The 16,987-nt window shown below is 41.2% G+C and overlaps 1 protein-coding gene across 4 annotated transcripts in view; it reads left to right on the forward strand.

Moving 5' to 3' along the window:
- The first annotated feature begins 5 nt into the window (after nt 1-5).
- Nucleotides 6-16,987, forward strand: part of HOOK3 (hook microtubule tethering protein 3) — a 91,074-nt gene continuing 74,092 nt past the window's right edge. For 3 of the 4 annotated variants that reach the window (XM_074855489.1, XM_074855488.1, XM_074855492.1), the window contains exons 1-2: nt 6-197; nt 15,150-15,235. In XM_074855489.1, the coding sequence (XP_074711590.1) occupies nt 141-197; nt 15,150-15,235 (143 nt within the window). In that variant the 5' untranslated portion in view covers nt 6-140. Of the gene's footprint in view, nt 198-11,931; nt 11,969-15,149; nt 15,236-16,987 lie in introns of those variants that run through there. The other variant, XM_074855490.1, reaches the window with a different exon arrangement.

A 16,987-nucleotide genomic window follows, 5' to 3' on the forward strand; every position in this document is an offset into this window, starting at 1 on the left:
CGGTTCCTGTCAGGTCGCTCTGACGTGTCGACGCCACGGCCCGGCCCGGGACGGGACGGGACGGGACGGGACGGGGCGGGAGGGGGCGCCGGCGGTACCGACCCGGCCGCGGCCGTTAGCCCCTTTGGCCGTGCCCCGCCATGTTCAACGTAGAGAGCCTGGAGCGGGCCGAGCTCGGAGAGAGCCTCCTCACCTGGGTGAGTGCCGTGGCCGCCAGGCCCCCGCCTGGAACTGAGCCGCCTGGCAGGGATACGGCTTCGTGCGCGCCCCGTCCCGCGCCCACCCGCCCCGGCCCTGCTCCGGCGGGAGATGGGGGATTCGCCCTGCCTCCCCAGCCCCCGCCCGAGCCGCGCCCTGGCGCTCGGGCCTGCTTCAGCCCGGCCCGTGTCGCCGAAGCCCTGGAGGACCTGCTCCGTCTCGTCTAGCCGCGGCAGGGCAGGCGGTCTGGTGGCTGCCCGGGGCGGGAGGGGATGTCCTCAGCGCCTTAGCTCTGCCCCGCGTCGGGGGAACAAAGGAACCGGCGCCCTGCGGCGCCGCGACATGCACGGCGTGGGGGCTGGGGCCTGCGCCGGCATGGCCGGAGAAAGCGCGGCCAGGTGCGCCCCCGTCCCCCGTCGGTGCGTCCGGGCTCGGTGGGCGAGGTGTTGCTTGTAGCTTTGAACCTTCCCTCGCGACCCGCGCCGTTCCTGGCCTGGCTCCGGTGTGCCAGTGCCGCGTTTCTCTAACCTGCCGGCTGCTCTCGGCAGGCTTTCTGACCAGAAACTTAGTTTTTGTCTGTTTCTGTATTTTTAAGTAGTGCTTGAGCCTTGAGAGACAAAATTCATTTGTGAAGTCGCAGATAATACAGTATCAATCTAAGAATTATGTTTTCCCGTTTTAATGCTTGGAGTTTGGTCCATAGACATCTTCAGGTTGTGCTGTCATTCACAGAGCAACCAAAATGTAGTGGATATGGAACCTGGCTTTGCAGCTACTCAGTAATTTGAGCAGTGACTGTAACATAGCCATGAAACTTGTATTTCTGTAGCAGCTGATTTATTGGTTAGCTGTTTGGAACCACTGAATTTGGTTCGGGCACTGTTTGTTTGGGGTTTTTTTCCCCTCCTTAAGCAAATTTGCCAAGGAAATACCCATTATATGGAACTCTGGAGTACAACTGATTGTTGAAGAGAAAGAGATTTTCTCTTCTAGACATTTAGTCTGCAAGGCTAGAGCTGGCTAAAGCTGTGAGAGGAGACAAGAAGAAGTAGGAGAAAGAAGAAGGTTTACTGGGGAGTGGTGGAGGAAGATCTGTTGCTGTATGCTGCTAGTTTCCGTGTGTTTTTGTTTTAGCTGATTTAGATACGCTCCTCTTGTGTTCTCTGGCAGTAAAGCAGTTGAGCCAATGGGAGAAGCATAAGCTTCAAAGCTTACCTAGCAAGTGGTTGCAGCCCCTTCCAAGTAACCAACAGACTACCTCTTTTCTTTGGGTGTGACACTACTGTACTCGAAACGTGTAAGCTGCTGCAGAATGAAAGAGGATGAATTTTCTCTTGTATGATATTGGCCTGTTAAGAGTGATTTGAACTGTTGATCCTACCCATTATCCAATGGAAAGTTGGACAAAGTTGTTGATGACTTGAGAATATTTTGTTGAAGTATACCATCTGTGCAGAAGTCTGTGTCAAATCTGAAAAGATTTCAAAACGAAAAATATTCCAATATTCTGTTACATAACTATGCTGTTCAGATTTGATTTTGAGGTGTTAATATTTCAATGAAGTTGTTTTTAAAACTTCATAAGGTTAAGGTGTTTGCTAGCTAGTGAGGGAAATCGCAACATGCAGAGTCAGAAGGCAGTGACTACTTCCCTGTTCCCCAAAAGAATCCTTTGTACAGCTAAATATAGTACAAACCAGTGGTTTATATGTGTTCAAAAGAATTGTTTTATCAGCTTCTGTACATGTTAAAATGTGGTGAAAGTTGGTTTAGTCTTGATAGAAAATAAGTCACTGGTTCTTGTTTGTGGAGATGAAGAGGACAAATGTATCTATATGAAGTCTGTTCAGTGTTAGTGAAAATCTCCCCTGATTTTCTTGCATTATAAAAAAAAAAAGTAGTGATTTTTTTGTTAGTTTTTCCTTGCCACATTTGAGGTTGGTAGTTGAGGCAATTGATTTGTTGAGCACCAAACTACTGTTACCCTTGAAAATAATTTGCACTTTCTTAGAAAAGCTAAACCATTGAGAAAAATTACCTTGTCCCAAAAAGCTGTCCTGGAAAATGGAAAGCTTAGAGAGAGAAATATCAGCAACGGAAAAAGTCCTATGGCACTGACCATCTGTAGGAATTATTACTCAGTCATATGGTCATGTTTGAGCAGTACTTAGTATTTATAATATTTGGTCCTGAAATTTTACCTATCCAGTGAAGTCTTGTCCTGTCTGTAGTAATTGTCCATGCAAATCCCTTTGCATTTCTAACCTTCTCACCCCCTCAGATACTGAGCTAATCAAGAAACTAACTGCATCTTTTTTGGTTAGCAGAAATATTAGTAAATCCTTTGTAAATAGCATTAGAATTAGTCAACATATTGCTTAGATGAATGTGTGGAGTTACAGGTTATTTTTACAATTTCAGTATTTTTGTGTGAAAGTGCCTTTGAAACAGACTCAATAAAAAAAAAAAAAAATGAAGAAAGGTGGTTTCAGTTTATTCCAGGATACATGAAACTTGCAAAAGAGGCAGTGAAGTTTTTTAGTCCTCAGTGAAACCAGCTGTATGAACATTTTGCCTGGCTTTCTCTCAAGTCACATAATGATTCTTGGGAAACCGTTCATTTAGGTGGGACAACAGAGCTGTCTTAATTGCATTTTATGCATACCTGGGATGGCCCATCTTCTCCATTATGACACAGAAGCTGCCTGTTCTTAAGAACTGGTTTAACCTCCCAGATTGCTTGCTTCACATTCATATAGAAGTACTTGAACTGGTTTGTCTGTGTTTTAAGTAGAGTAGATAAAGGCTTTCCACAAGTCTGAGAACCTGTTCAGCCTAAACCTAATGTTTGCTCAGATGGATGTAGGATGAGATGAAACTGCTCTTCCCTCTGCCAACTCATGATTTTAATGAATCTCTCAAGCCTTTTGCCTTGCATGCCTGCAATTCCTATTCTGGTATCTTCAGGCTGGAGCAAACTGCTTACCTGTGAATGTGTTTTCGTTTATTCTTTCATATTTCACCAACACCCCATTTCTGGTGTTACACTCTAGCTTGGGTTGTAATTCTCAGGTTTTTTACCTCTTTGACAGCATCATCAAATGGGTACCTGAATCATTTTTGTTCAGGATTTTAAAGAGCTTTTTCTTCCTACCACTTTAACAGGTGACCATCATGGTATTTTGAGGCAGTCAGGGTAGTGGCAACTTGAACAAAACTGAACAAAGGACTGGAGCCCAGCTACTGACATCTGAAAGTTGGTATTTATACCTACTTTGGTCCAGTGTTTGGAGCCTACTGTAATTGCAGAACTATTACTCTACCAAAAATGTCCCAGCAGCCTCTTCTGAGACTATTCTAGACATTGTGGTATAGTTATCCAAGCTGCAGTGCAGCCAAAGCAGTTTAGAAGAATGTTACTGTGAGGTAAACCTGCAGTGATACTGCAATTGTTTCACCATATCTAATACAGATTCAATTTTCTGTTTAAATCTTATGACTGGTCCACATAGGAACACATGGATTTTTTTTTTTCTTTTGCTTTGTATGTAGTGTCAGGAGTGCTTTTAACTCAGGTATATCACTGAGTCATTTCTTAAAACATAGAAAGCTGTCAAACATACATGTGGCAGTTACACTTTAATATGTCTATATCTGAAATCAGTGTGACGGCTACAGGCTTTTGCTATGTAATCTGAGAAATTTTCTTTTTTAATATAGACTAAGATGTGATACTGAAAAGATTGCTTAGCATTGGTATGTAAACAGCAGGATTCCTCAGAGGTCACAGCTGTCTGGTTATAAGTTGCAGATTGCTGTGGAGATGTCATGAACTTTCTTTCCTTCATTATGATAAATATCTCTTTATTTTGCCATGTGCTGCCTCCACCAAGCTGCATCTTGCCTTCTTTCTCTTCCAACATTCAAGGCCAAATATAGTTTCTGTGGTAGACATGTTAAAACTTTTATGATAAATGAGAATTTTGTAAACACTGTACAAGGCTCCTGTTTCAGCACCCTCCATTTTATAAGCACTCTGGCCATTTATGTCGTATAATCTTTTGACATTTCTCCTTTTTGGCTGAAAAATCTCAGTAGAGTGTATATCTGTCTTCTGTGTGGTGGCCTATTCCTAACTGAAAGGATTTGCCTGTATCAGTATGAAATATAGAGACCATGTCAGCAAGTGCTGAAACAGATTTTGATTCCTCAAGAAGGCTGCTTGTAAATGCTTTGTAGGCACCCTTTTCAGAGGAGATCAAATCTGCTGGACTTTACGAGGAAAGCTGTGTTTTGGCCTACTGTCTAGTTACCTTCTTTTTAGACTATGCTGTTCTTGATCCTTGTGCAATCTATGGTTTTACGTATTCTTCTGCTTTCTTGTAGATGCCAAGATTGTAGGAGACTTGCTAAGCCTGTTTTAAACTCTTCTTTCAATCCTCGGTCATTGACCACAAAGTTGCAGGGTTTCATTTTCTTCTGATGATATCATCACATCAGCATCTCTTAGCTCTTGAAGTAAACATCAAATTTCGGGAGTAGTTGATTGTGCTGGTGATGACAGCAGGTCAAGAAGATAGTTCTGTTTGAATATGTTGCTGTTCAGACAGAGGGGAAGAAAAACTGCTTGTCAGCAGTCGTGAAGCATGGATCGAGGTATCTGGCAGATCACAGCCCCTGTATCTGCTGTGACAGACCAGTAGGTTGAGCAACCTTTTTTTATTTTTTATGACCTCTCACCAAAATGGTAAAGAATTTGTTGCTTCACCTTTTTAGTTGTCTAAGAGTGATATTTTGAGCATATCATTCACTATGTTTGAAGGAGCTGAGGTGTCTAGCACCACTGTTAGGTTATAGGGATTTTTCTGAGCTATTGCTGAGAGGTCAAGCAGAGGCTTCTCTTAAAGATTGTAGAGCAAGTGATATAAAGCAGGTAATATATGAATATAATAAATAAAGATAATAAGATACATTTTGTATGTATTCCCTCTCCACCCTTCTTTTAAGTCAGTAACAGGAAGGAAGGCTGAACACAGAATTTGGAGGTGTTTTGACACAGTGTTCTTTGTCCCAAATCCTGCCTTTTTCAATTTACTCCTTTCTGAAGAGCTGCTCTATAGCAGTGGTACATTTATAACAATTGCTAGTTCTCTGAAGAAAAAAAAACATTTAGATGTGATTCAGTATGTGCTCAATTTCATCTTCCAGTTCTGCCCCTTCATTTTGGGGGGGGGAATTGTGAGATGTTGCTTGGAGAAGAAACAGATTTTGCTGCTGAGAACTGTGAACCTTAAACAGTATAAAGGAAACAACTTTTCTGTTAATCTCAAGGTGGGAGGTGAGGAGAGAAACCTGTTTCTGTCTTCTTTTTGAAATACTTAAACAGTTATTTCAAAAAGATGAAGTCAAATTTTGAATTTTGCACAATTATCTTTGTCTTATTGTGAGACCATTTTGAGGCCCTTGAACTGGAAGATAATATTCTGACATTCTTTTCCTGGACCATCAGAAGTCTTTGTTTCCTGGACCATTAAAAGTCTTTGCTGCAATCTGTTTGACTTCTGTAGAGCAATTGCAGACTTTCAAGTTGTGGAGCACGGGAGGGAGAAGAAGAGGGGCCCCAGACTCAATTGCACTTGCTGCTATCTGCTTTTTTGGCTGAGCTGAGGACTCTTGAGTACTGTGATAGATTAGAAAGACTTAATAACTTCAGTTTGCCTCCAGCTTCAGAGCCTAAGTCCAGGGTTGCTTAATCAATTTAATTTGCAAGTCCTAGTCATTAATTTAAAAGAACCCAATGAAGTTATTGGCCACACAGCAACTAACATTACCACAAGGTTAAGGCAGGAATGCATGGCTGGAATTGAAGGGAAGGAGGTAGTAGTGACCTTCTTGTGGCATTTGTTGCCAACAGCCTGGCAGGTCCTGCCACACAGGAAAGTGAAAGGGATTAACTCTGTCCCCAACCTACTGGTAGTGGTTTCCTGCCCTGCAGAGTATGCATGTGCTGTTTTCCTGGCTACTTTAATTTGCCATGCATGACTCATTCATTCTTTTGAGTTACTTGGTACTTCTCATTCAGGGCAATGAACAAGAGGCAGTGTGGAAAGGAGGAGGAAGGTTTTGGTGGAGGGAAGAGCTCTCTAATGTTAAAGGTAGGAGGAGGCCAGCCAGCACTCCACTACTGCATGTGGCAGGCAAAAGCTTCTGTATGAATGCAAGTGTTTCAGTGGACTGGTTGGGTCCACAAAGGGATGGCATCTTTTCAAAGGGGAGACACAGGAAGTGTTTTTGGAGCGGTGCATGTAGTAGAGCAAATATTGCACAAAAGTTGCATTGTAAATCTGATGATAATGTGCTTCAGCCCTAGAATTTGTAGGTCTCTTTCATGTCATTTAGCTGATAGCTTCTCTGCAAGTGCACACTACATTGGAAATGTAGTGCTTTGTCTCCTCTGCAGAAGTCCCATTGACTGTTCAGAGATTAATCTCTCAAGGTAGCTAAGTTTAGATACTGAAGCTAAACAACAATTGGGTGTTTGCACCCCATGTGATGTATGTTTTGTGGGCATTAGATCTGGGAAGTGAGCATTCGTATTTTATTCATTCCAGAGTTGCAAAGTATTAAATAGGTTATAGCCTTTCCTACATTTCTGGATTATATAAGATAAACCTTTGAGTGAACTTGTTTGCCATGGCAGCAGGGTATCCATACTTTTACATCAGGATAGGAATAAATAGAAGTAAGTTTGTGTTAAAACCACCATAATCTCTGTTGAAGTTAATCAATTCTACTGCCTCTTTGGTGGTTAGGAAAAAAAAGACCAGCAGGACTTGATCACTCTGGCATGGTTTAGTTGATTTTGTTTTATGGACAATGCTAAAAGATGGCAGCCTGCTCCATGGTGGCTCCTGCCTTTCTTAAGGAATCATTTTAGTCAGCCTCTGAAAAATTTTGTTCTGCATACCTACACAGTCTCCACGAAGTTCAGGAAAATGTTTGCTGAAATATAAATCCTGGAAATGGAGAACTGCAAGATATGCTAAATTTAGTGGTGTGCTATACATCTGTGTTACCAGTTCTAGAATCTGTTAAGTCTGAAATCTCTTAGCCTGATGAAAACTTACTGCCAACTCTCTCTGAATACTATCTTTTAGCTGCTAAGTCTTTCTTGCTCTTGTGATCCTGTTAAAGATTATTTCCACACTGTGGAATTTTTTGGAGATGATATTTCAGTAGAACTTAGTGCTCTTGGATTCACCTTCTGTGCCTTTGGGGGAGACTTCTTTATTCTACCTGTCAATAGAGATGGTACTTTTCATCTAGATTATAGGTGCAGGAAGTTCTGGGCTTTAAATAGTTATTCTTCTTTTTCTGTGTTTTGCAAGGGACCATGAAGATGATCAGGGGGCTGGAGCACCTTCCTTATGAGGACAGACTGGGAGAGTTGTTCAGTTTAGAGAAGAGAAAGCTCTGGGGAGACCTTATTGTGGCCTTCCAGTACTTAAAGGTGACCTACAGGAAAGATAGGGAGGGATCTTTATTAGGGAACATACTGATAGGATGAGGGGAAAAGGATTTAAACTGAAAGGGGTTGTATTTAGATTAGGTATAAGGAAGAAATTCTTCACTGTGAGGGTGGTGAGACACTGGAACAGGTTGCCCAGAGAAGTCGTGGCTGCCCCCTCCCTGATGTGTTCAAGGCCAGATTGGATGGGGCTTTGAGCAACCTATAGTAGAAGGTATCCCTGCCCATGGCAGATGGTCTTTAACTAGATGATCTTTAAGGTCCCTTCCAACCCAAACCATACTATGATTCTAAATATGTATAAATTTGGGCTACTAGTATGCAAATTTTTTCTGGCTAACCACTAGCCTAGAAGTTAATGGACTTTGCTTTGCCTTATGCAAATAGAAGCTATGCCTTGATGCATGTCCTGTATCTTAGTATGGGTCAATTTGGGCACATTTGCCTGGTGCTGTTTAGGTTTCTAGTAGCCTAACAGTCTTCATTCAGGATAAGAAGAGTTTTGCTTTTTGGTTTATTGAGCACTGTTCTGCTGTTTGTATTTAACACCTACTTTTAGAGAACACCTTTGGTGAAACTTCATGCATCCCATCCCAGTTGTACAGGTTGCATTATCAGCTAGGCTTCTGTGAGTCAGAGTGCTGAAGACAGAAGATATCCTACAGACATCACTTTAATTATGTTATTTTGTCAACTCTGGATAGTAGAGATGGAAATTTTTCCACTCTGATCAGCAGAGGAAGCCGGTGGTTCACGTCCTGTAAACCCTGCCATTTGTTTTCTTCCATCAGAAGATGTTTCTGGTCTTAAAGGGCACTCTTTTTGGTTTCTAACATTCATTGGAGCTTGGTGGAGTATGAATTTATGTATCCTATAAATGTGGGTGTACTGAGGTAATGTTTGCCAGTTTTGCACTTACTAATAGTTTGTATTTTGAGAAAAGAGAAAGCATCAATGGTAAATATTACTTTTATATAAAACATGATTAAGTAGATGAAAGCTTAGAAAGGACTGTTGTTTACAGTGCTGTGTTAGGCCTTCCTATTACATATCATATTTTCATTTTATCTTAATCACAAATGCTGTGTAGTATTCTTTTTCATCAGCTGGCTTATCTGGCTTTCAACTGAAAACAGAAATACAATCATTTTCTCCTTAGGCATTGGTGGATTAGGTTGTCTTCCCATGGATGTTTCTGAAATGGTTAAAGTAAATACCATTCAAACTTGAGACTCGGTTCATTGTATTTTAATAATGTGTTGTACTTGAACGCTGTAGTTAGCAGCAATTTACTGGCAATGCCAAAATAGTGCAGTAATAACTGGTTTATGCTGTCATGACTCTCTCATCTCACAAGTCCTTTAGTAAGTCAGCTTTAGTCAAGATGTCTCTACTTTCTGCACTGTGTTTCTGCAAAGGAAATGTTTAATCTTTAAACTATGAATGAAATATTTTGACTGAGATCTTTCATGACCTGTTCAGGTATTTGGGGTCAAACATGGTATGTGTAAAATAAGAAGAAAATTAATGAAAGTAACACTCAACTACTTCTCCCTGAAAGAATCCCCACCCTGGACAGTAATGTAAAGACCTTGCCATTTCATTGTTTGGCTAATTGAGTGCCTAATGTTATGGCTGGATTGAAAAGTAACTCTTGAGATTTTAATAAGGAAAGTCTGACAACCTAAAAATCAGTGAAAATATCTGGAAATTCAAATTCTGGATAAAACTGTTGTTGCTTGTTGGAGAGCCTGGATCCCCTTTGTTTCATGCAGTCTGCTGCTGTCTTGGAAGGCATGAAAAAATAGCTTATAGCATGACTATCCAAGCAGAAGGTAGCAGTGCTTCCAACTGGGAGGAGAAAAATGGGTAAAGAAACCTTAAAGTTGTCCAGAAGCACAGGATCTGGTTGTAGGATAGGAATCCGATTCTCATTATGACAGGTGTGGCTCAACAGAGGAATTTGGTATCTGAGGAAGAACAGCTTCCTGTATCACATAATTAGCTCACCATCCTGAAAAAAAAATAACGGTCTGGTTTCCTGCTGGCATTTAAGCTGAGTGAAATTTGTTTTAGTGATATTCTTGAAGATCTCATAGGTAATATTGGATGAATGTATGAGGACAGAAGTATCTAACCCTCCTTAATCTTTTCTGCCCGTTTGCTCTTTCAAGTGTTCTTGCTAATAGCTTGAGTAGTGATTCACATCCAACCCACTGAGGGTGGTTACCTTCTTGTTCTTAGTCCTTTTAGCCGCTTCTCCCTGTCGTAGCTGTGTGATCTGTTTCTTCTGTCGTGATACAGAATTGTTCTAGGCTCTACGTGCCAGCTGGTTGTAAGGTAGCATAGTCAGTTCCAAAAATGTAGGGAAGTAGTGGGTAAATACTTCTAAAGGATCATTTATAGGTTGGGGAGTACTTTGCTCTGATAAAGAACTAATTGGAAACTGGGCATTAACTTTTGTTGTGTTTGCGCATAAGGTAACTAGTCACACTGTTTTATCTGCTAAGAACCTCTAATAAAGATTACAGAATCATAGAATTATTCAGGTTGGAAAAGACCCTTGGGATCATCGAGTCCAACCATCAGCCCTACTCTACAAAGTTCTCCCCTACACCATATCCCCCAACATCACATCCAAATGACACTTAAACACATCCAGGGATGGTGACTCCACCACCTCCCTGGGCAGCCTATTCCACTGTCTGACCACTCTTTCTGTGAAAAATCTTTTCCTAATGTCCAGTCTAAACCTCCCCTGTTGCAGTTTAAAGCCATTCCCTCTTGTTCTATCGCTAATTACCTGTGAGAAGAGACCAGCACCAACCTCTCTACAATGTCCTTTCAGGTAGTTGTAGAGAGTGATGAGGTCTCCCCTCAGCCTTCTCCTCAAACTAAACAGTCCCAGCTCCTTCAGTCGCTCCTCATAGGATTTATTCTCCAGGCCCTTCACCAGCTTCATTGCCCTCCTCTGCACTCGCTCCAGCACCTCGATATCTCTCTCGTATTGAGGTGCCCAAAACTGGACACAATACTCCAGGTGTGGCCTCACCAGTGCAGAGTACAGGGGGACTAGCACCTCCCTACTTCTGCTGGTCACACTATTTCTAATACAGGCCAGGATGCCGTTGGCTTTCTTGGCCACCTGGGCACACTGCTGGCTCATGTTCAGCTGCTTGTCAATTAGAGCCCCCAGATCCTTTTCTTCCACACAGCTCTCCAGCCACACCTCCCCAAGCCTGTAGCAATGCATGGGGTTGTTGTGGCCCAAGTGCAGGACCTGACACTTGGCCTTGTTGAAGCTCATCCTGTTGACGTTGGCCCACCGATCCAATCTATCCAAGTCTCTCTGTAGAGCCTCCCTATCCTCATGCAGATCGACACTCCCACTTAACTTGGTGTCATCTGCGAATTTACTGATGATACACGCTATGTCCTTATCAAGATCAATAATAAAGATGTTGAACAGAAATGGTCCCAACACCGAGCCCTGAGGAACACCACTTGTGACAGGCTACCAGCTGGGTTTAACTCCATTGACCACCACTCTCTGGGACCGTCCATCCAGCCAGTGCTTGATCCAGCAGATCATACGCTCATCCAGGCCATGAGCAGCCAGTTTTTCTATGAGAATTCTATGGGGAACTGTGTCGAATGCTTTTCGAAAATCCAGGTAGACGATATCCACAGCTTTCCCCTCATCCAATAGTTGGGTCATCTTGTCATAGAAGGGGATCAGGTTTGTCAGGCAGGACCTGCCTTTCATAAACCCATGCTGACTAGGCCTGATCCCCTGGTTGTCCATTATATGACTTGTAATGGCACCCGAGATGACCTGCTCCATGACCTTCCCTGGTACCAAGGTCAGACTGACAGGTCTGTAGTTTCCTCGATCCTCCCTTCTGCCTCTCTTGTAGATGGGTGTTGCATTTGCTACCCTATTACAAAGAATACATAAAAGATCTGTTAGGCAACTGCACCAACAATAAAAAGCAAGCTATGTATATAATCACTGTGCAAAGAGCGCAGGTCTTTCATTAACTCTTAGTGTTGAGAAGTGAAAGCTGCTGGAGAGCTTTTTTATCTTTGGGGGGGAAAGAGCTTGGGTTTTGGTGGTTTTTAAATTTTTGTTTTGTTTTGTTTTCCTCCAGCTTCATGGGATGCTAGATTCTCTGTCACAACTTTTATCCTGTTCTTCAGATACTGTCTTTGAGAACTGAGGAAGAAATAGAATGACCAGACGTGGGTATCTCTAGGTTTGCTTTATTAACAACTCAGAGTTGGGCCACACTACAGTGAATGGCAAATGTCTGAAGAACTCATGCAGTTTATATACTATTTCTAAATCTATTATCTAAGTCCAAAGTCTTTGTAAGTTTCCACTCAACCTTTTAGTTCTTGATTCTCATAATTTATTAAAGTTCACTACAGTCCCCTGTCTCAGCTGAATTCTTCTCTTCTGGTTCCAATCCTTGTTTCAGTTTCAGGGTCATCTTTTGGGTCATCATCATCTTCATCTTTCTTCCACCAGTCTTCATCTCGCACAATTCTGAGAAAGACTTCCAGATGTTCTATTAAAAGCTTAGGTAGAGCAAGCAGTTTCTATATACTAAATTCTCTTAATCTAGCAAAACACCTGTGTTTAGTCAATTAATTATCCTTTGTTAAAAGTGTCTTTATATGATTAACTTGACTGGGTTTTAAACCAGCCTTCATTTGGGACTATACAAGAAACAGGCTAAGAACACTTGTCAGGCTGTTGAGCAGCATTCTGGTTGCTTTGGTAATATTACAAGATAGCTAAGTCCTGAACACATTTTACTGGGTCTTAAAATCTATTTCAAATATACCAGAGGTTATATTTAAAATTCTTCTACACCTTCATACCAAGAATATTTTTCATGAAGTACATTTCTGCCTCCTACCCCTAGTAGGTAACAAATCCTCACTAGTCATATATGTAATCCAGAACCGTAACTCAGATTTTCTAAGGTTCTGACTTCCTGCAGCAATTATTTAGTTCCCAGTGATAGCCTCCTTTGCATTGAAACAGTCACTTGCTACTCCTTATTTTAAGGTTTGTATAAAAATGGACAGCTCATATTCATGCCCATGTGAATCAGAGGTCTGGATTAATATTTAATAAAATGAAATAAAACCTTTTTTTTCTCATTACATGATAGTTGATAGAAGGTGTGAAGGCCTACAAGGGCTAGTGATTGGGCCAAGTGGTTGGTGGTTTTTTTTCCCCATACTCTTGTATGATAGAATCAGAATAGTTTGGGTTGGAAGGTTAATGGTCATCTAGTCCAACCTGCCTGCAATAAGCAGGGAGATCTTCAACTAAATCAGGTTGTTCTGAGCCCCATCCAACCTGAACTTGAATGTTTCCAGGTATGGGGCATACACCACCTCTCTGGGTAACCTGTTCCAGTGTTTCACCACCTTCTTTATAAAAAATGTCTTCCTGATATCCAGTCTGAATCTATCCTCCTTTAGTTTAAAACTATTACCCCTTGTCTTATTGCTACAGACCCAGTTAAAAAGTTGGTTACCATCTTTCTTATAAGCTCCCTTTAAGTGTTGAAAGACCACAATAAGGTCTCACCCGAGCCTTCTCTTCTCCAGGCTAAGCAACCCCAGTTCCCTTAGCTTGTCCTCGCAGGAGAGGTGTTTCATTCCTCTGATCATTTTTGTGATCCTCCTCTGGACCTGCTCCAGCAGGTTCATTTTTCCTGTGCTGAGGACTCCAGATCTGGATGTAGTGCTCCATGTGGGGTCTCACCAGAGCAGAGTAGATGAAGAGAATCACCTCCCTTGACCTGCTCGCCACCCTTCTTTTCATGCAGCCCAGGATGGGTTTCTGGGCTGCAAGACCACATTGCCAGCTCATGTCCAATTTTTTTCTCACCAATACCCTAAAAGTCCTTCTCCACAGGGCTGCTGTCAATCCCTTCATTCTTCAGCCTATATTGATACCAGGAGTTGCCCTGATCCATGTGCAGGACCTTGCACTTGGCCTTGTTGAACCTCGTGAAGTTCACATGGGCCCACTTCTTGAGCTTGTCCATGTCCCTCTGATTGTCATCTGTTCCCTCAGGCATAATGTCAAGGCTCCATGTAGTGGTACAAGAAATAGAAAAAAAAAAAATCATAACAGGGAATGGGAATTAATTTACGGGTTTGGGGAACTAATAATAGGGACAATATTGCAGACTCTCAAGAAGCAGGAGCACTTCCAGCTAGAAGAGAGAGAAGTCTTCTAGGAGGAAACACATCCCAGTACACAGGAAGGGCAGTGTTTTAACAGCTGCTATTGAATAGCTGTTTAGAGGCACACACACAAAAATATTTGCTTCTTTGTCTTCACAGCTGGACTCTGGTTCCACACTGCCACATTCTTATCATTCTTCTCCCTTCTGAAAAATGAACTCTACTGTTTCTTAGAGTGGTTTAGCATTTTGTAGAAGTATATGAGAATGTTATAGGAGTTTGACATAAATTTGTAAAGTTGTTTAATATAAGATTTTTTTTTAAGAAAATTTGTAACTCTGGTATCTCTGAAGGATATGAAAAGGATGTAGTTCCTTTGTTTTAAGAGCTGAATAAACATTTTGTAGCATAAATTTGAAACCTAAATTGAAATATTATCCTATGTATTCCTTTCCTATGCAAGCAAAGACATTTATTACAAAATTTAAATGTATGTCAAGAAACAAGTCATATAATTAGTCTTTCTTTAGTCTTTGTCATCTAACTATGAAAAGCATTATGCCCTCAATGGCAATCTTGCATGTGTGACTGTGGGGAAAAGAGTTCAGACTGATTATCTGAGCCTTAATGACAGTGTTGACCTTTTCTTGTGCATAAAGTATTGGGGAAGTATGATGATAAAATTAGTTACAAAACAGCCAAGAGTATGCATCTTGGTTTAGTAGCATTGTGCTCTCCTTTTCCATCTGATAGAGGGAAGTAGTGAAGTCTGGAATATGTATGTCCCTCTACGTTTGATCTTCTGGTTGTGGGGACCCTATGAGAGTTTTGTGTGATCAGTGTTACTTCTAAAAGCTGAGTTTCTTAGTATGCTCGAGAGTGTACTTGAATATATGCTCTAGAAGTACTCGAGTGGGAGAACAGCAGGCCCAGTGATTTTCCAAATGAGAAGATGCTGTGGAAAATTTCCCTTTTGGAGAATATACTGCTGTTATTTGTAGCAAAGTTTACAAGTTTGTGAAAACAAAGATGGTAAGCCCTGAGAGCAGTTAATTTCTTTGATTGCTATTTAATCTAAAGCTTCTTAATTCCTAACACGTACACTAAATGTGTGGGGTTTATTCTGTCTATTTGCTATTTGGTAGCATTTTTTTTTTTTACTTTTGAAAATCCCTTGACATTGAAGATAACCTTTTCTTTTTTCTCGCAGATCCAGACGTTTAATGTTGAGGCACCATGCCAGACCGTGGAAGATTTAACGAATGGGGTTGTGATGGCCCAGGTTCTTCAAAAAATGTAAGAAATTTTTTATTTAATGAATAAAATACAATTTTATTATCTCTGCATTTTTCTGTATTTAAGTGTAATTTAGTTCAAACTTGGCTGGTATTCCATAAGGATATGGCTTTTCCTGTGTTTAGATAGTACTTTAATCTGGAACATGACTAATAAGTTTTTTCTCTATAGTACTCAGATAACTGCCTTAAATGCAAGAAGAAAGGTTTTGTCTTAGGAACGTATTTATTCAAGTGCAAGTTTACTGGAAAGTAAGTTGGATTAAAACTAAGCTTACAAAATCGAACTTTAAAAAACTTGGAACTGGTGCAAGGTAAGGTATTGGCTCTGATCATTGCTTGAAAATACAGTCAGTATATCAGTAATGTTAGAATTAGTTTAATGCAATAAAACTTCTGTGATACACTGAAGGGAACTGTCAGTTTAGTTGTTTACAAAGATACTATGTTCTTGAAAGCAGGTGAAGGAATAATAGCTGTTACTGGATAATGTTTTTGTTCTTTTGAACTTTAAGATCAAATAGGATAAAATGCATTAGTTCAACATCTCAGTGTAATCTAGGATGTTTCTGGGGAACTAAGATTTGCATCTGAAATGTGGCTATATGCAGACTTACCTGTTTTCACAGAAACACAATTTTTTATTGTTCATTAGAAACTTAAGGAGCATTTACCAAAGTCAGCAGTCCAAATTGAGCATGCCAGTTTCTACAGACCTATTTTTTTAAAAAAAAGATTCATTTTAACATGAAGAGGGTACTGTCCTGAGTGTAAATGCAGAATAAAATGTTTTCTATGTAATTTGTTGAAAATGAAGACTGGACAGGTGCACAATAGATATGAACAGCTTTCTGCTAGAGTTCTTCTGGTTTGCATTAAGAATCATAGAATAGTTGAGTTTGAAAAGCATCTTTGGACTGTTTAATCCAACTCACCTGCTCAAAGCAAGTTGCCCCAGGATTGTGTCAAGTCAGATTTTGAGTATATGGAAGGATGGAGAGTCCACAGCCCCTTGGGGCTACTTATTCCAGTATTCAATTGCCCTCACAGTTATTAAAAAAAAAAAATCAAAACCAAACAAAAAAAAAAAAAGCTGAGGGCACTATTTTCTTCACATTCAGATGGAAGTACTTTTCAGTCTGTGCCCACTGCCTCTTGTCTGTTTGCTGAACACCACTGAGAAGATTATGTGAGGGTATAAAGAAGGAGCCATCAGGTATTTATACACAGGATTGATAAGAGCCCACTGACCCTTCTCTTCTTGAGGCTCAACAGACACAGTTCATTCAGTCTCACCTGGTATGACAGATGCTCCAATCCGTTAATCACCTTAATTGCCCTTTGCTGAGCTTCCTTGTATATCCAGGTCTGTCTTATACTGGGGAGCCCAGGACATATCACTTCAGATGTGGTCTCACCAAAGCTGAGTAGTACCTCCCTTGGCCTGCTGGCAATGCTCTTGCCAGTGCAGCCCAGGATGTGGTTGGCCACCTTTGCTACAAGGACACATTGCTAGAATGTGTTCAGCTTGGTTTCTACCAAGCTTCTTCTCTGCAAAACTGCTTTCCAACCGGTTGGCCCCCAGCATATACTGGTGTATGGAGTTTGCACATACCTTTGCTGAAATGTATAATGCTCCTGTCAGTCTGTTCCTCTAGCTTGTCGAGGTCCTTCCAAATGGCAGCACAACTATCAGGTGTATCAAACACTCCTTCCAGCTTTGTATTATCTGAAAACTTGCACTCTGTTTCAT

This window comes from Strix uralensis, chromosome Z, assembly GCF_047716275.1.
Source record: "Strix uralensis isolate ZFMK-TIS-50842 chromosome Z, bStrUra1, whole genome shotgun sequence".
In the NCBI taxonomy this organism is placed as follows: Eukaryota; Metazoa; Chordata; class Aves; order Strigiformes; family Strigidae; genus Strix; species Strix uralensis.